This window comes from Mesocricetus auratus, unplaced genomic scaffold, assembly GCF_017639785.1.
Source record: "Mesocricetus auratus isolate SY011 unplaced genomic scaffold, BCM_Maur_2.0 Super-Scaffold_15014, whole genome shotgun sequence".
Classification (NCBI taxonomy): domain Eukaryota; kingdom Metazoa; phylum Chordata; class Mammalia; order Rodentia; family Cricetidae; genus Mesocricetus; species Mesocricetus auratus.
In genome coordinates this window covers 3,719,697-3,744,792 of record NW_024429186.1, presented here as the reverse complement: position 1 = coordinate 3,744,792, position 25,096 = coordinate 3,719,697, and the positions used below count along the sequence as shown (strand labels likewise).

Here is a 25,096-nt window from a genome sequence, read left to right as displayed (position 1 = left end):
TTTTATGATATGGGAACTTTTGCCAAAAAACCACATTGAGGTCACTTAAGACTTAACACTGTGAAAGGAGCTTTTATTTGTCAGGTGTTGGTGATTTGGATTGCACAGGTCAAATGTGCATTATACTTTATTCTCAGTTCTTGTTACAAAATGACACATCACTCAAGATAAAAATGTATTTTTATCATAATTCATCATCACAGTTTTTTCCTTTTTATTGTTTTATTAAAGAACTGTGTTAATTCAGGCATTCACTGGCCAACACTTTCTCATGATATGGAGTCCTCTAGAGGCATCCTATGTCAAAACCACTTTTTACTCACATGTGTTTTGCAAAGTTGAATTAAGCAATATAGGTCTTTGACAAGGAGGCAGAGAAGAGAACTCTAGAATGATTATTTCTGAGCAAGTCCCCAGACTGATCTTCTCTGTCATATCCATTCTTGTGAAGTTTCCTGCTACTCTATGGTCTCTGACACACTCAGGATGTGGATGCAACACTGTGTGTCTTGCACAGAAATAGATGGCAGAGTCCTCAGATGTCAGGCTCCTGTGCTCCATGTACACCTTGCTGGAGGATACATCTCTATTCAGTGTGTCCTTGCCCTGGAAATTTGGTGCATATTTAGTATTACCACTTGTAGTAACAAACCATCCAATGCACTCCAGGCCCTGTCCAGGCCTCTGTCTCACCCAGTTCATATTGTATCTACTGAAAGTATAGCCTGAAGCCTTGCATGACAAATTCACTGAGGAACCAGGTCGCCCAAGCTCAGGCCCAGACTGTTGCAGCAGGACCTGTGATTGGATACCTGTAGAGAAAAATACAGAGTAGGGGTCATTGTCACATAAAACCCAGTTTCTTCTCCGGGTTTGGAACTAAGAGCACCTTACCTGTAGTTACTGACAAAAGGAAGAGTGTGATACAACTCCATCCCATGTTGAGGACCTGTATGTTCAGTAACTGTGTAGAGGACACTGATGATATGTTGGGGGTGATGTGGACATCTCTGTATTTACCACCATACACTCATGTGATTTGCATATTCATGAAAATGGTAATTTTTGAATGAGGATCTGGTCCTACTGGAGAACAAGTTAGAGGACACCTGGATCTAGCAGCAGGATCCTGAGGACCCAGTCCTACTTCTCTTGAAAATATATATATATATATATATATATATATATATATATATATATAGTATCCTTTTTTCCTGGGTCCTCTGCAGATGATGAGGAAGTAATATTATGACCTAACTCTCAATAACTATCAGACCTAATAGAGTGGATCCACTTGGAACAAGGTTATCAGACTGATTTTCAGATGGTGGCTGTGATTATAATGACAGTGGTGGGAAATTTAAAACATGCTGAGTTTGAACTTTCCAACCTCCTTTCTGATATATGCAGTTAATATTTGCCTTTCCAACAAGCCATACACTACAAAACTGTCTGAAATGAACCAAAACAAATATACATCAGAATATTTGCACAACAGTGCTTATTGCAGCAATGTCAAAATAACTAAATTATGTATCTCTCAACAGAGAACCTCATCAAGAAGACACGTTTATATTATCAACACAATGGAAATTTTTCATGTACAAGGAATTTGGAGATTACGTCAGTTATGGAAAAATGGATGCAGCTAGAGAAAAATCTGTTAAAATGTGACCATCTTAGAAATCAGACATTAAATGTGACTCTCCTTAGTAGTTCTTAGATGTTGCATCCTTACGTACAACTATGAATAAAAGTACATGATGAAGTGCAAGGAAACTTTTGGGTCTCAGATGACTCCCTCACTCTCTAGATGTTTCTCTCACCTACGACATTCTTTCCTGGTGAAAGTTGGTTGTGCAGTGCCTTCTTCTGGTCCTGAGCATCCTCAAAATGAGGTTGTTTCTGAGCACACAGGGTACCTGCTTACTATGCTTGCTACAATGTACTGCAAGGCTGATGTCAGTGTTAGCGGAACTCAGCTTTAGGGAGAACTAGTCATTGAATGTGTCCATTAACACACTGAAAGACTTCTCTGTGACAGCTTTACACTTTCTGGTGAGATCTGATCTTGATGAGAGAGTTTGGGTTAAAAGGAAGTCTCAGAATTCCATTGGAAAAGAACAACAATTAGTTGCTTGTTTCAATTAGTTTAAGTTGAAAAAAATAGAAATTCATTGTCAGAGGAAAAGTCCAGATCATCTCCGGGATTGGGGTACAAACAATATAGACTGAGCCATGTCAGATGTGAAATTTTTGTAACTTTATTCACTGATTGTGGGCTCCTGTCTGAATCCCAAAGATTAAACACAGAATGCCAATGATGAGCTGTCTCTCATCACAATGAAATCACCAGGTGCCCTCAGGATTTCTCAGTGTCTAACCCTGGAGACAATGGCAGGGTTATTTCTGCTCATATAAGTGACAAACTGCATGAGTAAAGATGAGTATGTGTGCTTATAAAGGAAACAGACACTTCTAAAACTGTTTTCTATTTTGATAGGTCAACATATCGAATTTTGGGGTTTTTAAGGGAAAGTGTTATATTCAGGTTAAGCTCAAGGTCCCAAAGGAAACAAATGCTTAGCTCCCTCTGCACCTGCTTCTGGTCTGACCCACAGTTCCAGGCTGCTGTGGGACTCCTGCTGGAGATAGCTCTAATGCTCTTCCTGAGACCACAGCAGAAGTGCTGTTTGCCTAACTGAGGTGTCCCTCGGTGTAGTCATCACAGTGTATGTGGCTGTCACTTTTTTTATATTTTATTTTCCAGTTTAAATTTAAATAAGAAATGAGGTTGCTTCACAAGTCAGTTCCAGGTCCCTCTCCCATTCCCTCCCCTCGTCCCGTGCCCTTCCCCCAACCCCCCCCCGTTATACCTGTATTCCCCGAGGGAGGGTGAGGCCCTCCATGGGGGTGTCCATAGTCTGTCATTTCATATACGGCAGGGCCTAGACCCTTCCCCAAGAGTTCAGGGTGAGAGTGCACCTCACATTGTTCTATGGGAGTCCAAAGGCTGTGTGTATACTTGGGATGGGTACTGATCTGCTGCCCAAGGCTCAATAGATTCCCTAGGCCTCCTCACTGACACCCAGATTCAGGGGGTCTTGATCAGTCCCATGCTGGATTCCCAGGCTGATGCCTGGGATTCAAGAGTTAACCTTTGTCTGGTCAGCTGTTTCTGGGGATTAAACCAGCCCAGTCTTAATCACTTTGATCACCAGTCCTCCCTCTCTGTTACTGGCTTTCTTGAGTTCAGCTCAGTACTTAACCAAGGGAGTCTGCCTCTTCTTCGATCAGCCACTAAATGAAGTTTCTGTTTCCCAGACTCTCTGGCCATAGGATTGTAGGCAGGCACTCACCAGATCTATATCTAAAATCCATATATGAGAGAGTACATGCCATGTTGTTCTTTTTGTGACTGGGTTACCTCACTCAGGATGGTTTCTTCTAGTGTCATCCATTTGCCTGCGAATCTCATGATACCATTATGTTTTTCTGCTGAATAGTACTCCATTGTGTAGATGTACCACATTTTCTCTATCCACTCTTCGGGTGAGAGACATCTAGGTTGCTTCCAAGTTCTGGCTATTACAAATAAAGCTGCTATGAACATAGTGGAACAGACATCTTTGTTGTATGTATGGGCATCTTTTGGATATATGCCTAAGAGTGGAGTTGCTGGGTCTTGTGGTAGGTTTATTCCCATTTTTCTGAGGAATCTCCATACTGATTTCCAAAGTGGCTGAACCAGTTGGCACTCCCACCAGCAATGGAGGAGTGTCCCCCTTTCACCACATCCTCTCCAGCATAAATTGTCATTGGTGTTTTTGATTTTAGCCATTCTGACAGGAGTGAGATGATATCTCAGAGTTGTTTTGATTTGCATTTCCCGGATGGCTAAGGATATTGAGCACTTTCTCAAGTGCCTCTCAGCCATTTTAGACTCAGCTATTGAAAACTCTCTAGTTCTGCAGCCCACTTTTTAATTGGGTCCTTTGGTGTTTTGGAGACTTGCTTCTTGAGTTCATTGCAAATTTTGGAGATCAACCCTCTGTCAGATGTGGGATTAGTGAATATTTTTTCCCATTCTGTGGGCTGCCTTTTTGTCTTGCTGACTGTGTCCTTTGCCTTACAGAAGCTTCTCAGTTTCAGTAGGACCTATTTATTAATTGTCGATCTCACTGTCTGTGCTACTGGTGTTATGTTCAGGAAGCTGTCTCCTGTACCAATTCGTTCAAGGGTACCACCCACTTTCTCTTCTAAGAGGTTCAGTGTGGCTGGATTTATGTTGAGGTCTATGATCCATTTGGACTTAAGTTTTGTGCATGGCGATACACATGGATCGATCCGCATTCTTCTACATGCCAGTCTCCAATTATGCCAGCACCATTTGTTGAAGATGCTTTCTTTATTCCATTGTATATTTTTAGCTTCTTTATCAAAGATCAGATGTTCATACGTGTGTGGGTTAATACCCGGATTTTCAATTCGATTCCATTGGTCTACCTGTCTATTTTTGAGCCAATACCAAGCTGTTTTCAGGACTATAGTTCTATAATAGAGCTTGAGGTCAGGGATGGTGATGCCTCCGGACGTTGCCTTGTTGAACAGGGTTGTTTTGGCTATCCTGGGTCTTTTGTTTTTCCATACAAAATTGATTATTGTTCTTTAAAGGTCTGTGAGCAATTGTCCTGGGGTTTTAATGGGGATTGCATTGAATCTATAGATTGTTTTTGGCAGGATTGCCATTTTTACTACATTGCTCCTACCTATCCAAGAGCATGGGAGATCTTTCCATTTTCTCAGGGCTTCTTTAATTTCTTTCTTTAAAGATTCAAAGTTCTCATGATACAGGTCTTTCACTTGTTTGGTTAGCGTTACCCCAAGGTATTTTATGTTGTTTGTGGCAATTGTAAAGGGTGATGTTTCTCTGATTTCTCTTTCAGCCCTTTTATCATCTGTATATAGTAGGGCTACTGATTTTCTTGAGTTGATCTTTTAGCCTTCCACTTTGCTGAAGTTGTTAATCAGCTCTAAGAGTTACTTGGTAGAGTTCTTTGGGTCATTGATGTAAACTATCATATCGTCTGCAAACAGTGAAAGTTTGACCTCTTCCTTCCCAATTTGTATCCCCTTGATCCCCCTTTGTTGTCATATGGCAATAGCTAGAACTTCAAGTACCACTGTCACTTTTAACACAAAATTCAGTCTTGGGGACAACTCTTCCTCAGATGGGTTTCTGAAGGTGAGGATGAAACTGAAGAATGACCTGTTTTCTGTGACTCCATGATAACCTCATTCTCCCAGGACCACAGCTTCTTTTCTGGGACAAACTCAACCTCAGTATGTATCAGAGTATGATGGAGTAAGCAGGGCCAGTGCAGGTAAGGACCAGATCTCTGAGGACTGTTTTTACATCTGTTGTAGTACCTAAGTACAATGACAATTGCTCCCTGTCAGGCACAAACAGGGACAAGTTCCGCATTTTTCCTGACAATAACAAAGGACCTAAACATTGTGACAATGGCAAAATCATTTCTGATAATATAAGTTACAATCTGCCTTGCGGAAAAGCATCAACACATGTTCTCATAAAAAACACACAGAGAATGCATTTGTATTTGAACATGTCAATGTATAGTTGGATTCTTTTAAACATGCCCATGTGTGACTTATAAATGACAAGCAGACACTGATACAGAGAGCCTGTCACCAGACTCATGATTGACCGAAGAGTCTTTTCTTGTATCCACACCCCTGCAAGCCTATCTGAGTAGATTGTTGGTACCAGCCATGCAGGGAGTCTCCAATTTCCCCTGGAGATTAGGAGCATATTTTCTTTTTAGGACAGAATCCAGAGTCTCCTCGTGTTTCTACGATGTCTACTATCATCATTGCACTTATATGGAATATTTGGAGAAGCATTTTTAATTAAGCATAGGATTGTAAATTTTCTGTCATATAATTGGTCAAGAGAAACCACACTCATCGGAAGTCATTCCTAGTACGATGCCATCCATATTAGTCACACAAATTCATATTTGTTGGAGGAGGGATTGTCGGCAAGAGAAACTTGGGTAACTCTAGGTGAGTAAAGAGACATCTCACAAATATTAATCTAAGGGGATTCCCTTGTGCCAGGTCGACCTACTTATGTTTCTTCATTTTAGCAAAACCAAGTGCTCTACAGTAGCAGATGAACCCCATGGAGCCCATGAATGGAGAGAGGTGATGGTTGTCAGTGTAAGTGTATACTCTGTGAAAGGCTTGAGCTGCACACAGGATATTTGGAATTGGAAGGCTGTGAATATGGGGTAAAATATTAAATGTAAAATTTCAGACTCTTTTTCACTTCTGCCAGTAAAATAAACCAGGTCTTCAAATAAATTATGTGAATAGCAGAGTAAATTAGCTGACCTACAGGTGTTATATTTACAAATTATTTCTTTCAGGTTTTTCATTATATTTACTACTCTTGTTGTGATAGTGGGTGTGTGATAGATTTATTCAAACACTCAAGAATCCCATGAAAACCAAAAAGTTGAAGCCATAATATACAAATGAATAACCTGTATGAAAAAACTAATAAACAAATAATAGGAAAACCCTCACTTAACTTTACATGGCAAAGAACCACAAAAATGCCTCTGAGTTGATTCTGTGTAGGCTGCTTACTGCTTGCTATGGAAATACATTAGACAGTGGTCTGTTTTGCCAGGGACATTCCCTTGAAGAAAACTAACTTTTCATTTGCAAGTGCCTATCAGAATTTACACATGATCAAAATGTGTTCTCCAAAATATTCTTCCAATATTATTATGAGCATACACATAGATAATCACCAACCAAGAATCATTTGGATCCTTGTTGTCAACTTAAAACTGCTCACACTCTGAGTCTTGAAATCAGATTCACCAAGAAACTTCTGAATGTAGTGAGAATGGATTCATAACCAAGAGCAACCAGATCAGGATCTGAGATCCACAGTAGAAGCTCACAGGAAGGACACACTGTCCAGACTACACAGCAGCCATCCCTTAGCTACAGATGAGCAGCTGAGCTCTGAGTTAGTGCACATAAGTCAGAAATAGAATTATCTGATTCAACACAGGGAAGAATACACAATGAATGATTCTGTAATGAAAATACGTTAATTAAAATAACAACTCAATCACTTCTTACCCTTATATGCACAACCTTCCAGAAAGGAGAGTGGATTGAAAAAATCAAGGTGCTTACTGTGACTGAGCCTGGCTCCCCTTTCACTTGGTTCCCTCTGATTTACTAACATTGCTCCAATCCAGGATCTGCCCCAACCTCCATATGAGTGAAAAGTCCACCTGAGGTTCCTGATCTTCCCTACCAGCTGATACTGGTGACCACAGAGAATCATTCTGCATTTTGTTCAATGATGAATATTAAATATTTGTTTTAAGAATGTTGGTCAACAAAGAACTCATCCTTTTCAGAGGCATGATCAATTCCTAGGGTCGATAGTTGCCAAAAGGATCCCCCAGAAAACAAGCAGATGGAGAGCACACTCAGATAAAACAGGAAAAAATTCAGTTATATCAGAAAATAGGCTTTATGTAGGCAGAGCGCCCCCTGCTGACTTCGTAAACCTGGCAGGTAGGTGTTTGTCTGGACTCAAACTGAACAATCCTGACTATGTCGTTAGTACAGTAATACGTGGCCAAGTCCTCAGTTCTCAGGTTGTTCATTTACAGGTAGACCATTAGACTATTAGAAAAACTTTGTTACAGCTAAGAACTCTTGTGGACTATGATTGTTTCTGTGGCACCTGCAGGAAAGTGATTTCAATTAATGCATCTAAATGCAGTGAGCTGATGATATGAAGTCCCTTCTGCCTTGAGTCCTTTGATGACCAAATCTGTTCTCGGACAGGTTGCGCTCATTTAGCAGGGTGATATGTGAGTCGGCAAAAGGAAGAAATTCCAGATGGATGTGGTGACCTCACTTACTGTTCTGTCTTTGCACCTGTTCCTTAGGAACCTGAATGCCTGAGGTGTGGTCATCACCTGCTGGCCTGTGCTCCATATTCTTCAGGATGATCTGTTATTGAAGTTGCTTGTGATCCTGGGTAAGGCTGATCAATAGGATTCATCCAAGTCTAGAATGGGGATATCAGACTCTGCTGCATGGTCTTTGTTCATTTCTATGCCCTTTTCACAGTTAGATGGTGCCATCTCAGTGGGCTTCTTCTCACAAGACTTGCTGGACGATACTCATGCACAGCTTCACATATTATGGTCTAGAAATTCACTTGCAACAGACGGTGAAAATATAACTGCATGTAAAAGTAAGTTGGATTGGCTTCATCACACTTCTTAGAAACTGAATATATATAAAATATTATGTTCATTCAATAACTTCAGGAAGAAGAGCATAAGAAGGAATATTCACACATCGATTTCACCTAACAAAGGAGTGATAAGAGCATAGCATTACGGAATTTTCAGTTGATAGTTCCCCAGCATGATTTCAGGGTCCTAGTGCCCAGCTGTTCTATGCAAAGGAACTTGTTCTCAGCCAAGACACCTGATGATCCAGGACTGCGATTTGTATCCAGTGATACAAAACTCAGGTTTCTTTATAGAACTTTTGTCTCTCATCCAAACTAAACAAAATGGAAAGTTTTCAGCTTCATAGGGGACCAGCTTTTCATTTGCTTTTTTCTCTCTCTTTTATTTGGTGTGGGAATTCTGTCACTGGTCCCCTAGCCAGTTGTGAGAGTGTTTTAGTCAAAGAGAGATGTTTTTCTCTGGGGATGGACATGACCAAGAGAAAAAAGTCTGAGCAGAGTAGTGTGTGCCCCTTTCCAGTGAGGAAGGAGTGACAGAGGGTGTTAGTGGAGGCTTAGGATTTGGCTCAAGTTCCCTTCTGTTCTTTAATATGTGAGCACAGTATTTTTCATTTTAATAAAACCATGAAGAAATTTATAACATTTACTGTTTTTTTCATACAATATATTTTAGCATATCCCTCACCAAACTCTTGCCAGACATTCCCCATGCATATGCACTCTTCTTTGTGCTCTGTGTGTGTCTCTCTGTCTCTCTGTTTCTCTGTCTATGTCTTTCTCTTACCCCCTCTATCCCTTACAACTCTCCCTCCCTGCTGCTTCTTACCTAGTCTACCTTGGTAACAATGGATGTTAGTTCACACTTACAAAATATCCTAAGGTTTTTTTCCCTGACTTACATGCAGTCAAGGAAATTCTACAAAGACTGAGGACTCTCTTATCACTAAATCCATGTAACATCTATCCCCAAATCATTGGGGATCCCTTCCCACAAACTTTCTTTGTTTGCTTTAGGCAAACAAAATTGGAATATGAAACAGGTATTAATTACCTCACATACTATTGATTTGTCTCTTATGGGAATAATTAATTTATATCCCATTCATAGCTACTCCAGAAAATTTTCCAGAACCTTCTATGTAAGAGCTATGAACATCATGATGTATTGCTGCAGTTTATCCTATATTTGCTTTTTTAAAAAGGAATAATATTCATGGGTAAGGTCACTGTTAAACAGCTGATCAAGTTATGGTGAGGTCTAAGGGCAGTGGAAATCAATGTAACTTATTTCCTTCAGTCCTTTTGAAACGTTGACAATACGCTCTAAGTCTGGGAAGTGACAAAGTGACACTCAGTGTAATGATTTATGGGCAAATTTCCAGGCTGATCCTCTCTATCATTTCAGGTCCAGGGCAGCTTCCTCCTGCTGAATGGTTTCTGATACACTCAGGATGTGTTTGCACACTGTGTCTCTTGCACAGTAATAGACTGCAGAATCCTCAGATGTCAGGCTGCTGAAATCCATGTAGGCTGTGCTGGAGGATTTGTCTGCAGCCAGTGTGGCCTTGCCCTGGAACTTCTGATTGTACTTAGTGACACCATTATAAGGATAAATCCGTCCAATCCACTCAAGGCCCTGTCCAGGCCTCTGCTTCACCCAGTGCATATAATAGCTAGTGAAGGTGTATCCTGAAGCCTTGCAGGACAGTTTCACTGATGCTCCAGGCTTCACCAGCTCAGACTCAGATTGCAGCAGCTGGACCTGAGAGAGGACACCTGTGGAGAGAAGGCAAAGTGGATGTCACTGTCCCCTGAGTGCATGGCCCCTCCTCACATCTGGAACTTGGAGTCCCTTACCTGTAGCTGCTGTCACCAGGAAGAGGATGATCCAACTCCATCCCATGGCGAGGACCTGTGAGCTCAGTGACTGTGGAGAGGACACTGATCATATGCTGCTTTGTTGTAGACATGCCTGTTTTTACCACAACACACTCACCTGATTTACATATTCATGAGCAGGCAGCTTCTTAGATAAGGACATAGTCCAACTGAAGCAGAAGATAGAGGACACCTGTGTCAGGCAGCAGGATGATGAGGTCCTGTCCTAATCCTCTTCGTGAATATGTATATCATCCTTTTTCCCAGAGACCTCAAATGATGTTGAGGAAGAAACATCATCACCTAAGGTCACAAAGGATGTCAGGCCTGAGACAGTGGTTTCACCTGGGACAATGTTGTCACATTGATTTACAGAGGGTGGCATCAGTTAGGATGCAACTAGAGATGAATGCATTAGTTAAGGCAATCTCAGAAATCAGGTGTCAAATGAGACTCTCATCAGTAGTTTGTAGATATTTCTTGCTTACAACTATGAATAAAAATGCATGATGAAGTATAAGTGTGTTGCCTAGTAGAGTAAACTAGGAGGGGAGAGAAAATGAAGGGAAGAGATTATGTGGGGAATAACACAAAGAACAGAATACATGAGTATGAAAATTCTAAAACTGTAAATATGATATTTTGCCGTTCATATTTTATATTTTTAATTTAATCCATATATAAAACATAGTATGATCATATCTATACCCAATGTTTCCTTTTTCAGGCTTTCCAATAAATCTCTGTCCCTCTTCATGTCCTCTCTTGATTCACTAACTAATATGACATTGATCCAATCATCTCTATCTATAACACATAGCGGGAGTCCTGAACTAGTATACCAGAAAGAAAACTGGTTTTAGAAAGAAAGATAATCCTTAGGAGAAACCACCATTAATCTCACGAATCTCCATAGTAAAATGAAATTCTTCAAAGCTGACTTTTGTTCTGGTTCTTAAGCAGTAATGAAATGTTCTGGGAGTAAATATGAACACCAGGACAGGGGTGGGACATAAACATGGGACATCACACCTACTGAAGGACTCTCACGTTTTCAACATGAGAAAGGTCTGTGCTGAAGTTGATCCTGGTGAGTTCCAGAGAGTTGGGAACAGATGGAGGGGCCCATGCATCAGGATATCATATGAAACATTGTCAGAATTCATGTGTGCGGGACAGTGGAGTGGGTTAGGGATGAGGACGTCTCATCTTGTCTACCTTAGGGATCCTGAGTGAGAATGATGGCAGTCTGGATTTAATGTACTTTCTTCTATATTCTTTTCCCAAGACACAAATTCATGTATTAGGCAAGGTATTCCCAATTTGACTAAACACTTTTCCTTTTAGAAAAATTACACAGAGAAAAAGGAGAGATGAAATCCTAAATGTGGTGAAAGACATATAGTGTAATTATCCCCAGCTTCTCCCTCTTTCATTCCCTAAGCTGCGGGATGCACAGGGCACTGTGTTACATGAGCAAAACACTGGGCCCAGAATTTCAAGGCCTGAGATCCCAGGTCACAGTCAACTATTCCAGCTGAGCAAACCCCTCCCCCAGGAGACAGAAGCTAGAGCTGGAATGACAGATGCTGCTGCTGATGACTGTGATGCTGATGACTGGAAATCTGACACCTCATGTGTGAAAATGTGTGACCTTCTTACCTGTATGTCCAATGGACATTTGTCCTTCCAATAAAGTTACCAATTAATGATTACAATATCTGGGCAATATTACTTACCCAAGAACTGTTACTCTACTAAGTATGGAGTCTGGCTGCAGTAGCTACATCACGTATATTACATGGTCTCAGCTGGATGTCAGGCCAGGAATATCTAGGATCTGAGGATTCCCTCACTCTCCACATGTTTCTCTCACCTACTGCATTTTCTTTCCTGGTAAAAGTTTGGTCTACAACACTCCCTGCTGGTCTTGAGCATCCTCAGATTGAGGTTGTTTCTGAGCACAGAGTGAACCTGCTCACGGTGTTTGCTGCAGTGCTGTGCAAGGCTGTGTTCTCAGTGGTAGCATAGTTCAGCTTCAGTGAAAGAGAACTGGTCTTGAAAGTGTCGCTGACACACTGAGGGTATTCTTAGTCACAACTGTACACTTTCTAATGAGAGCTGATCCTGATGAGAGAATTTGGGTTAAAAAGATGTCTCAGAATATTATTAGAAAAGAAAAATATTTATTTGTCCGTGTTTTGTTTGTTTCCATTGATTAAATTTTATTTCTGAAAATTACATACACGTCAAAGACTCACATCTGACTTACCTTCCTCTTGTTCTTATCAACCTCCTCCTTTCTCCCTCAATGTCTTTTCACATGTTCAATTATATTTCACTTGTTTTATGAACCAATAATTTTAACAAGGAATGTTCAAATAGTTAAAACAAGTGAAACCTGGTATGTACACTAGTGAGTATACGTTTTAATGTAATATCCTGTTCAAAAAATTGAATAATTAAAAAATCAATATTCTGTTCACCATAATTGTCAGGAATCATCAGTCTATAAGGGAAGTACTAGGCCCCCAAGAGCCTCTCCATTATGCAGCCAACATTACGGTTAGAATGTTAAGGTACAGGTACAGTGAAAGCACCTGTAGCTGCCAGGGAATTAATAATGGCCATAGTTTTTCATGACCAGGGCATAGTGTTTTACAGCCTTTCTCTCATCTTTCAGGCCTTATAATTCACAATAGTCTATGAATGCTTTCCTTACTTTTAAATTTTAAATTAGAAACATGTCTATTTGAAAATTGTTGCCTTCTTATATGTGTGTGGATGTTTGTCCTTTCTATAAGGTTCACATCTGATGACTAAAACATATATGTGCAATATTACTAAACAAAGAACTTTTACTATACTAAGTCTGGAATATTCTCACAGTAGATACTCCAAGTGTATTGCATGGTCTTGGCAGTTATTTGAGGTCAGGAGAGGAAAGCTTTGGGTCTCAGAGGACTCCCTCACTCTCCAGATCTTTGTGTCTCCTACTACATTTTCTTTCCTGGAGAATTCTGCAGTGCCCTCTGCTGGTCCTGAGCATCCTCAAAATGAGGTTGTTTCTGAGCACACAGGGCACCTCCTCACTGTGTTTGCTGCAATGTAATTCAGGGCTGACTTCAGTGGTAGCAGATCTCAGCCTTAGGGAGAACTGGGCATTGAATGATTTCTCGACAACAGCTTTACACATTCTGCTGAGACATGATCTTGATGAGAGAATTTGGGTTAAAAGGAGGTCTCAGAATTCTATTGGAAAAGAACAATTAATTAAAGTTTAAGAAAAAGAGAAATTTATTTTCAGAGGAAAAGTCCAGATCATCTCTGGGACTGAGGTACACACCTATATAGACAGAGCCATGTCACATATGAATTTTTGTAGTTTTAGCCTTGATTGCCTGTGAGCTCCTGTCTGAATCCCAAAGATTAAACATAGAATCCAGGTAATGGGCAGTCTCTCATCAGAATGAAATCAAAAGTACCCTCATCATTGCTCAGTGATTAACACTGGTGACAATGGCAGGGTGATTTCTGCTCAGATAAGTGACAAACTGCATGGGTAAAAATGAGTATGTGTACTTATAAAGAACACAGACACTTCTAAAACTTTGTTCCATTTTAATAGGTCAACATATAGAGGTTTTGGGTTTTTTAAGGGAAACCATTAGATTTGGGGTAAGTTCAAGGTCCCAAAGAAAACTAATGCTTAGACAATCTCGGCACCTGCTCCTCTACTGACCCTGAGTTCCAGTCTGCTGTGGGACTCCACTGGAAATGAACTCTAATGCTCTTCCTGACCCTACAGCTCGAGTGCTGTTTGCCAGACCATGGTGTCCCTCGGTGTGGGCAACACAGAATATGTGGCTGTCACTTCTAACACATATGTCAGTCTTTGGGACATCTCTTACTCAGATGGGTTTCTAAAGGTGAGGATGAACCTGAAGAAGAATGACCTGTTTTCAGTGACTGCATGGTAACCTCATTCTCTCAGGACCACAGCCTCTTTCCTGGGACAAACTCAACCCCAGTATGTATCAGAGTGTGATGGAGTAAGCAGGGCCAGTGCAGGTGAGGACCAGATCTCTGAGTACTTCACCAGGCCAAGTTTGACATCTTTAGTGGTACCTAAGGACAAGGACAATTGGCCCCTGTCAGGCACAAACAGTGACAAGTTCTGCAGTTTTCCTGGCAATAACAAAGGATCTAAACATTGTGACAATTGCAGAGTCATTTCTGATAGTATAAGTTACCATGTCCCTTGGCGAAAGCATCAACATATGTTCTCATAAAAAACATGCAGGGAATGCATTTATATATGGACATGTCAATGTATAGTTGGCTTCTTTTAAGCATGCCCATGTTTGATTCATGAATGACAAACAGACACTGATACTGAGAACCTGTAACCACATGTCGTTGTGGCGGCATTGGGTTTTCTTTGTTTCTCTTTTAAAAGGTAGATGACACGGGATACTGAGTGAGTGAGTAGACAAGAATGGGAGAAACAGTAGACACGCGTGAGGATTTCTTGATCAATATCATCTCTGTTTGCAGGTGTCCAGTGTGAGGTACAGCTTGTGGAGTCTGGAGGAGGCTTATCACTGCCTGGAAAGTCTCCAGGGAAGGGACTATAGTGGATTGCTCGCATATTAACTAACCCAATATTTATGAAACCTAATATGCGGATTCAGTGAAAGACAGATTCAACATCTCTAGAGATGATTCCCAAATATGAATTTGTGTGACTAATAAGGATGAATTCATACTAGGAAAGACTTCCAGTGAGTGTGGTGTCTCTTGACCAATTATGTGATAGAATATTTACAATTCTATGCCTAATTCAAAATGCTTCTTGACATATTCTATGTAAGCACAATGATGATAGTAGACATCATAGAAACACCAGGAGACTTTGGATTCTGCCCATTCCCACTTGTAACTATGGGGCTTCCAAAATGAAATTATGAGACTGCCTACATGGCTGATACCAGAAATCTACTCAGATAGGCTTTCAGGGATAGGGATAGAATAAATACTGTTGGGTCAATTCATGAGTCTGGTGACAGCATAAAAATTTCATCTGCAAGGAATTTGGAAATTATGTCACTGATAGAAAAATGTATGCAGCTAGATAAATATGTGTTAACTAAGACCATCTCAGAAATCAGACATTAAATGAGACTCTCCTCAGTAGTTCTTAGGTATCGCATGATTACCTACAAATATGAATAAAAATACATGATAAAGTGCAAGTGAAATCGTCTATTAGGATAAAAGTAAAGGAGAAGGGGAAAATGAGAGTAGAGATTATGGGGGAATCAATTGTATGAAATACATGTGTAGGAAATGTCTACAACTATGTAAAATTGGTATTTTATAGTTTATATTTTTGGAAATTTGATCCATGTACAAAATATGGTATGAGCATATCTATACCCATTATGCCCTACTGGTTCCTCTTGGAAGTTTCCAGTAAGACTCTGTCCGTCTTTGTTGTCCTCTATTTTTTCCTTAACTAATAACACTATGAATCCAATCAATTTTATCTATATACACATAGATGGAGTCTTTGAATAGTACACCAGAAAGAAAATCTAGTACAGCTGAAGAAAAATGTGGCTGAGGACACATGAATCAGGCAAAGTATGCTGATTCCATATCCTAATCCTGTCTGAGGAATTGTACACTTAGCCTTCCCTCAGGTCAGAGGAGTTCCTGGGAGTGTAACATCAGGTCTTGTATGGCATCTTTCTTTGATCTCTCTATGCCTAACTTTCCCAGAATTCTCCTAGATTCCTAGTCCCATCTATCTTCCTTCTTCTATTGGTCAAACAGTGTCTTATTCATCAACAAATAAGAAAAACATATCTAGAGTGACATCCTCCCCTGGATGTCAACTTTGTGTAACAGAGACAAAGGATCAGAGATGCAAGATTCACTGATGCCTGAATGAAGGGAAGGCAGGCAACAGACTCTTCTGAAGAAAGAACTTCATTTCTAATCAGGAACACTGATGTTGGGTTTCATACTCGTTGGGCATGGAGGACATAACACTGTGGTATTCTGTCTTAAATCTGTGATATGAGCTGTAGTGAATATAATCATTTTTCTTAAATATTACAAAGGTAGTTAAATTATTTCTGGTTCCAAGGGGAAAATGAAGACAAGTGAGGAGGATGTAGTCTAAAAATTAAAATTCAGCAATTTAATCCAACAACTTTATATAAATGCAGATTAACTCTCCCTCTCCAATAATGACTTAAAAATTAGAAAATATTATTGTAAAGCTGTATTAAAGTACATCAATGCCCATATACCATTTCTCTGAACTACTTCCTTACATTCAAAATTCAAGAGTTCAGATATAGTCAAATTGAGAATCTATTTAATGTTTCCAATCAGTACTGTAGGCCTGTCTTGGTCTTCCTGTTCATCACTGTGACATGCTAGGTGAAAAGCACTATAGAGAGAGCAGGTGTTAGATAAACTGTAACTACAAACACATAATTCAAAATTCTCAAGGACTTGGATAGAAAATGGTGGTACTGTTAGGTGATTTGTGTGAGGAGAGCATGGTATATGATGATATTGTGAGTAACTGGATTCAATGTATGCATGAAGTAGAGCAGCAACCAAACATGCATTTAGTTAATGTGTAAAGTCTGATACCAGAAGTTCACCTCTTCTCCTTATAGACAAAGACTCATCCCTACAATTCAGAGTACTGGATGGTTTTATCTGGACATTTCACATTCTCTTTCTATAAACCTGCATTTCATACTCCAGTCCATGGGATTCTGATGACTATCAAAGGCTGAAATGGACAAGAGTGCTTATCTAGTTGAATACAATTGAGACATTTTCCTCTTAAAATTCACAAAATTCTCAGACTTTGGAGAATATAAATAGATACTACTAGCTTAATTCCTTAATTAATGCAGTATTACAGTTACAGTATGGGCATGGTGCAATGAATATCAAAGTAGCAATACGTTTTTTTATTATATCACACATGGATTTCTAGCTTTTTGCCCTTTCTCCCGCTTTCACACCAGAACCTGTATTGACAGAGCTCTTCCATCCCAGTGAGAATTCAGTCACCACATCCATGTTCAATAAAGTGAACTATACTTCAAGAGTTCAGTGGTCATCTGAACCTCCTTACAGTTAAACATATTTGTGATGCAGAGGACTTGTTTTGACCATACTGGGACAGAGCTTTGGATGCTGCTGTCCATTCCACAGTAGTGATCAGCAGAAATGTGCACACCTCTTGCATTAATTGGGACACTTTTCCCAAAATGTTGCTCAGGTTCCTAGATCTCAAATACCCTTAACATTTCCTGATAACTCTTTCATGAACTATTGTCTTATCCAGCAACTGTGTGAATCCATTCTAAATATTGTTGACCTCATTATGGATTTTATTTAACAAATAATATCTCCAATGTTCTAGCATGGAGATCTCTGATATCAGCTACACCTTGGACTCTGAATATACTAGACACTGGCAATGAAATGCGCAGAGTGTGTTTAAATCTCGTGATTGCACAGCATCATTACCTGCTTCTGTGGTTCTTTACTTCTTAGAGATTGATGGATCCACAGTGGCCCCTGCTGCTTCTGAGAACAGGCTTGTGTAAGTTGTCATGTTCTTGGTAATGGACCTGGTGATGATGAACAGAGATTTCAAGTATGGATGAGGAGCTGTGCCTCAAAGTCTTTCTCCATGAACTTAGTCCTTTCTCTAGGGTCTGTTAGATGTAGCTTTTGCCATGACCACTTGTGATTAACGGAGTAACCAGAGAAGCACACATGATGGACAGAACTCACAATTGCTTTCTAAAGCAATTTCCTAACCTCCACCTGCACTTGGTAGAGAAAACTATCAACACCTGGGATATGAATAAATTAGGTACACGCAGATCTGTTCCCCACTCTAGAACGTATTTTCAAATTTGAGAAGTGACAAAAATTTAGGGAAGTTTGGAGGGGATCATTCTGTGTGCTAACTGAGCAGCTGTATCATGTGTGGCTGTACATTTCTATGTAAAGACTTAGAAGGGATAGTTCTTTCATTATTCTTCAAACTTTCTGGGACAAAATGATGAATATGTTCTCTCTGGATCTAATTTCCCAAAGCTCAGCATCCTCCTAGTCATGTAAACTCATAGCAACTGATTTTCAGTCTTGAGTGCCCTTGCTGTACCTTAGAGAATGACAGCAGTAAGTTGAATAATTCACTATCATCTCCAAAGAATTAGTGGATCCAGTGCCACAATATGTATAACTCATATGTTTGTCCATATGCATGCACATGTGTCACTTGTCAGCACACTTAACAACCCCTAAAATATGCTGTACATTGAAGTGTAGATGGATGTGTCTGGATATAAGCAGTGTGACCATGAGTCAAATGTATTTCAATCATATACAAATTCTCCTGCAATGAAAAGTTTCGAGTGTCACATGGAACTCAACATTCCATTTCTATATGTGGGTGCTTTGACTACCTCATGTACTCTGGGCTTGTTACATGAAAGGGATGTTGAAGTCAAGCTCACGTGTAAAATATATGTTGCACATTGTATATGCTTTTGTGTACATGTTGTTTCTTCCCATCATGCTGAAATGGGCTCCTGCTCTTGGTTCTAACTAAAGAGAACTGAGCTTTCACAATACAGCCTCTATAGGAAAAGGATTCACATGTATAAATGAGTAACTATTGATGCATCTGAGGCCCTGGGTGACTCTAAGAAGCTAAAATATTTTTGAACTTAGTATTGAAGCAGGACTGTGTTTCCAAGAATGGATAATGAGACACAGCTCTACTTAGAGAAAGTGAAACTTGACCATCTTTAGGAAGAACCCAAATCTTAGAGACATGCCTTGGAAATGACATCAGAATTACAGTAGATACATGGGCCATGAAGACAGTCTTGAAGATGTCATTAGGACAACTGGAAATGACATGAGAATTACATGAGAGTCATGGACAATAAATCATTTCTTGATGATGCAATATAGGATAACAATCAATAAGCTAATGTTAACTGAAATACCATCTTTGCTATAAGAGAGACCTGTCTGACTGTGTCCATGTTTGAGTAAGTGTGAAAATAAGCACATATCTCTGATGATTCTGCACATGTTCTGAGAAAACAACGGAGCAGTTTAGACAGAAATTATCAATAGTATAGTTGACAACTGACCGGAAATTGTTGGTAAACTCTAAACAGGTTGTTTAGATTGCACATGACAGATACATAAATTAACATATTATGTATAACCTCTCTGTCATAATTTATCAAATAACAATCAATGAGTTATTTTGGAAGGGAGATTCTAAATTTTCTTAGTGAAAAATAATTTTTAAGCAATATATTGTAATCATAAATTACCTTTTCCCAGCAATCCTTGATCCCCTCACAAGAAAAAAAAACACAAGTAATTTCTCTCTTTCTCTCTGTCTCTCTCTCTGTCTGTCTGTCTGTCTCTCTCTCTCTTTCTCTCTCTCTGTCTCTCTCCCTCTCTCTCTCCCTCTCTCTCTCTCTCACACACACAGACATACAAACATCCACAAGCACACAAAAAATCAGAAATGAATATAATTGTACAAAAATACAGTTCTTCTTGTTTTGTTTGCATCTTAGGCATAAGACCTGCTGTGAAATGTGTTTAATGCAGTCAATGACATTCTACTGAAGCACATTATTTTTTACTTTGCATGTAAGTACCAGTTGTAGATAGTTTATCATTTAGGATTGAGTGACCATGTCCAGTTCCCCTTCCCAGCATTGGAATCCCAATTTGGCTTGAACTTGTGCAAGCCCTGTATTAACATCTACAGTGTAGTGAGTTCATGTATGCACCAGTTTATTGTGTCTGGAAGAGACTGTAACCTTGGACTCATTCCATATCTGTGGGTCTTAAATATCTGTTTATCTTTTCCTGCATCTGTCCCTGAGACTTGAGGAGAAACTTTGCCTAAGACAACACATTTATGATTGAGTACACATGTATCTTTCATGCTCTATAACTTGTCCATTTGAGAATCACAAAAGTAGAAGCCTAAATTTATATATATATATATATATATATATATATATATATATATATATATCCTATAGGAGGAAAAATGTCCTGACAAACATTATGAGACAAAGAATATGCAACATATCACTGAGTTCAATTTTTTGGCCATCTACTTATAGGCATGAGACCTTCCTTAAGAGTAGTTTATATGCCCAGTGAGACAACATTACAAAATATTTTGTCTTTGTAAAGAAATTATCCATTGGAGATAGCTTCTGTCCACTTCCCCTGTGAGCCTCACAACTCCATCTGGTTTATACCCATTAATACACTGTAATGCTGTCATAGACTCTCACCTGTTAGTATGTGAGTATCTGTACTCTCCTGTCCTTAGGGAACTGACAGAAAATGCCCTCAGCTGCAGCCACTAAGAGCACTATCTGTGTATATTCACCATGTTCCCTTATAAAGGGACACTGCCTATATCCAATCCTTATCTCTCTCTTTCTCTACCTCCCTCTATCTGTTCCCCTCTTTACCTCTCTCTCTCTCCTTCCTTCCTCTACCCCTGTTTCCTTTCTCCTGTCTCCTGCTGCCCTTGTCTCTGGATCTTGTCTCTCCATTTCTATTCTCCCTTTTTATGATTTCTTTCTCTAATTAAAAATATTCTCCTTGATCCCTGTGGCATGGCATCTTCCCTCCAGTGCCTCTCTTCTTAAATTACAACATCAGGGAATTCATGTCTGCATCAATCCTGTTGTATCTGGAAAGCTGGTTCTCCGTGGTGTCCTACAATCCCTATGGAATTTAGAATCTGTGAGTATCCTCTTTTGAGTGTTCCCTAAGCTCTGTGGAGACAGATTTGAAGGAGACATTACATTGAATGTTCCAAGGTCACTCATTTTTGGCACATTGTCCAGCTTGTCTCTGCATTCTCCACTATTGCAGGAGGTTCTCTAATAATGACTGAACAAGAAAAAGTTATATGAATATAGCAGAATTCATTGGAATTGTTTTATTGATAGTTCATTAAGGATAACAGGACTATTTTCCCATGTTCCAACTACCTAATCTTAGGTTCTCGTCCAACACAGTATCAGAATTGATTGTATCTCATAAACATAACATTCCATTCTTTAACCATAATCTGATATTGGTTGATTCATTCCACATGTTTTAGATTCTACTGCATCAAAGCATATTGTATAAATGTCATTACTGTAGAATCCTCCAGTGTATTCCTAGGTTCTTGCCATAAATAATGTTAAGATTCATTCGGTCATATGAAGTGATGCTAAAATCTAATATGAGATAGGGTGATTTATTCTTCAATCTTTTGGACATGATTACATCACACTGACCTGTAGGCATGTCATGAATATGGATCTAAGGGTTTTCAGTTATTGTACCATATTTTCTTCACCTATTTTCTATTGACAGACATCTATGATGCTTCTAATTCTGGTATTATGAAGAGAACAGCAATGAATATGGCTGAGACAGTATCTCCAGTCAGATGTAGAACCCTTTGGGTATAAGGACAAGAGTGGTGTTTTGGATGGTGGGATAGATGTCCTCACAGCCTCCTGTGGTACACCAACAATGATTCCCAAGTGTCTGTACAAAGCAGGAAACTTTGCAGTGTGAGGGATTTTGGCTTCAAACTGATTTCTCCAGAAGACAGTAGATAAGTCCTGACGTCAAGTTTTTATAGCCACTAACAGATGCCTCCTGGTACATCAGAGAATCTCATTCAGTCACGGTCCAGGAGGGGAAGAATCTCAACCTTCTGCTCAGTCCCTGCTCTTCAGTTGGAGGAAGAGATGAGAGTGTTTTATACAGTGATTGTTGGGTCAAGCAGTATTTTAAATTCAGCATGGGTTTGCAAAAATCTCTAACATATAATTGGCCTAGGGGATCCATGCAGGCCACAATGCATTCAGCATAGATTTCACCCATGTTAATCACATTGTATTCATACTGATTGTGGGGGATGTACACTGCCTGGAAATGCAAAATTAATATTCTGTGATATGAGACATCACATTCCATCAAACACTTCAGACTACCAAGTACCATTTGTCTCCGTGTTGGTTGTAACTCACCAATTTGTTGAAAATCAGATACACTATATCATCAGGATGACCAGCAGGATACAAAGGACTTGATGTTGTATCATATAGGCCCATTTTATCTAAAGACTTGATACTGTAGAGTTGGGTACATGGACAGGGAAGGCAATAAATGTGGCACTAGAACAACAGTGACTTAGGTGTATTTCTGAATATACCTCAATTTCCATATATATATATATATAATGTGTTGATAAATGTGATCTTGAGAGTAATGCAATAATTGTAATAATACATTTGTCCAATTTATGAAAATCATACTAAAAAGGCAGTGCATTCTGATATAAATATGTCTTTCATTTTATGATAAGGGAACTTTTGCTGGAACACATGGTCAAAAATCCACATTGAGGTCACTTAAGATTTAACACTGTGAAAGGAGCTTTTATTTGTCAGATGTTGGTGATGTGGATTGCACAGGTCAAATGTGCATTATACTTTATTCTCAGTTCTTGTTGCAAAATGTCACATCATTCAAGATAAAAATGTATTTTTTATCATAATTCATCATCACAGTTTTTTCCTTTTTATTGTTTTATTAAAGAACTGTGTCAATTCAGGCAGTCACCGACCAACATTTTCTCATGATATGGAGTCTCTAGAGGCATCCTATGTCAAAACCACTGTTTACTCACATGTCTTTTGCAAGGTTGAATTAAGCAATATAGATGTTTGACAACGAGGCAGAGAAGGGAACTCAGGAAAGATTATTTCTGAGCAAGTACCCAGACTGATCGTCTCTGTCATCTCCATTCTTGGGTAGTTTCCTGCTCCTCCATGGTCTCTGACACACTCAGGATGTGGGTGCAACACTGGGTGTCTTGCACAGGAATAGATGGCAGAGTCCTCAGATGTCAGGCTGCTGACCTCCATGTACGCCATGCTGGAGGATACGTCTCTATTCAGTGTGGCCTTGCCCTGGAAATTCTGTGCATATTTAGTATTTCCACTTGTAGTATCAATCCATCCAGTCCACTCCAGGCCTTGTCCAGTCCTCTGTCTCACCCAGTTCATATTGTATCTACTGAAAGTATAGCCTGAAGCCTTGCATGACAACTTCACTGAGGAACCAGGTCTCCCAAGCTCAGGCCCAGACTGTTGCAGCAGGACCTGTGATCGGACACCTGTAGAGAAAAATACAGAGTAGGGGTCATTGTCACATAACACCCAGTTTCTTCTCCAGGTTTGGAACTTGGAGCAACTTACCTATAGTTACGGACACAAGGAAGAGTATGATACAGCTCCATCCCATGGTGAGGACCTCTGTGTTCAGTAACTGTGGAGAGGACACTGATCATATGTTGGGGGTGATGTGGACATCTCTGTATTTACCACCATAGACTCAGATGATTTGAATATTCATGATAATGGTAATTTTTAAATAAGGAGCTGGTCCTACTGGAGAACAAGTTAGAGGACACCTGGATCTAGCAGCAGGATCATGAGGTTCCAGTCCTACTTCTCTCTAAAGATATATATATATAGTATCCTTCTTCCCTGGGTCCTCTGCAGATGATGAGGAAGTAATATTATGACCTAACTCTCAATAGCTATCAGACCTAATAGAGTGGATCCACTTGGAACAAGGTTATCAGACTGATTTACAGATGGTGACTGTGATTAAGATATCAGTGATGGGAAATTTAAAACCTGCTGAGTTTGAACTTTTCAAACTCCTTTCTGATATATGCAGTTAATATTTGCCTTTCAATAAACCATATACTACAAAACTGACTATAATGAACCAAAGCAAATATATGTCAGAATATTTGCACAACAGTGCTTATTGCAGCAATGTCAAAATAACTAAATTATGTATCTCTCAACAGAGGATCTCACCAAGAAGACACATTTATATTATCAGCACAAAGGAAATTTTTCATCTACAAGGAATTTGGAAATTATACCAGTTATGGAAATGGAAAAATGGATGCAGCTAGAGAAAAATCTGTTAATTATGACCATCTTAGATATCAGACATTAAATGAGGCTCTCCTTAGTAGTTCTTAGATGTTGCATCCTTACATACAACTATGAATAAAAATGCATGATGAAGTGCAAGTGAAATCGTCTATTAGGATAAAAGTAAAGGAGGAGGGGAAATGAGAGTAGAGATTATGGGGGAAACAACTGTATGAAATACATGTGTATGAAATTTCTACAACTATGTAAAATTGGTATTTTACATTTTATATTTTTTGAAATTTGATCCATGTACAAAATATGGTGTGAGCATATCTATACCCATTATGCCCGACTGTTTCCTCTTGGGACTTTCCAGTAAGTCTCTGTCCATTTTTGTGTCCTCTCTTGTTTCCTTAACTAATACCTCAATGAATCAAATCAATTCTATCTATATATACATAGATGGAGTCTTTCAATAGTATACCTATTAAAACTTGTTCTTGAAAGAAAGTGAATCCCTTATGAGAAATCACCATTAAAGTCAAGAATCTCCATAGTAAGATGAAGTTCTACACAGGTAAAACTGGAGTTGGTCTTTAACCAACAATGAAATGTTCTGGGAGTACATCTGAATACCAGAACAGGTGCAGTACACACACTCAGTACATCCCGATGCTTTGAAGGACAGTCATCCTTTATATACCAGAAAGGACCATGATGAATCTGATCTCAGCTGAGTTCCAGAGCATGGGAAATAGATGGAGGGGGCTCATGCATCAGGATGCCATATGAAACGTTGTCAGAACTCACATGTGAGGGA

The 25,096-nt window shown here is 39.4% G+C and overlaps 3 gene segments (V, D, J or C); all 3 read right to left on the bottom strand.

Moving 5' to 3' along the window:
• Positions 1-315: 315 nt before the first annotated feature.
• On the bottom strand, positions 316-940 carry LOC121139520. The segment is given in 2 exon segments: positions 316-812; positions 895-940. Coding segments are annotated over 2 exon segments (543 nt in total).
• Positions 941-6,507: 5,567 nt separating this feature from the next.
• LOC101830948 lies at positions 6,508-10,264 on the bottom strand. The segment is given in 3 exon segments: positions 6,508-6,582; positions 9,789-10,099; positions 10,181-10,264. Coding segments are annotated over 3 exon segments (432 nt in total).
• Positions 10,265-13,389: 3,125 nt separating this feature from the next.
• On the bottom strand, positions 13,390-23,623 carry LOC121139519. The segment is given in 4 exon segments: positions 13,390-13,453; positions 14,296-14,389; positions 23,097-23,495; positions 23,578-23,623. Coding segments are annotated over 4 exon segments (603 nt in total).
• Between the last annotated feature and the right edge of the window lie 1,473 nt (positions 23,624-25,096).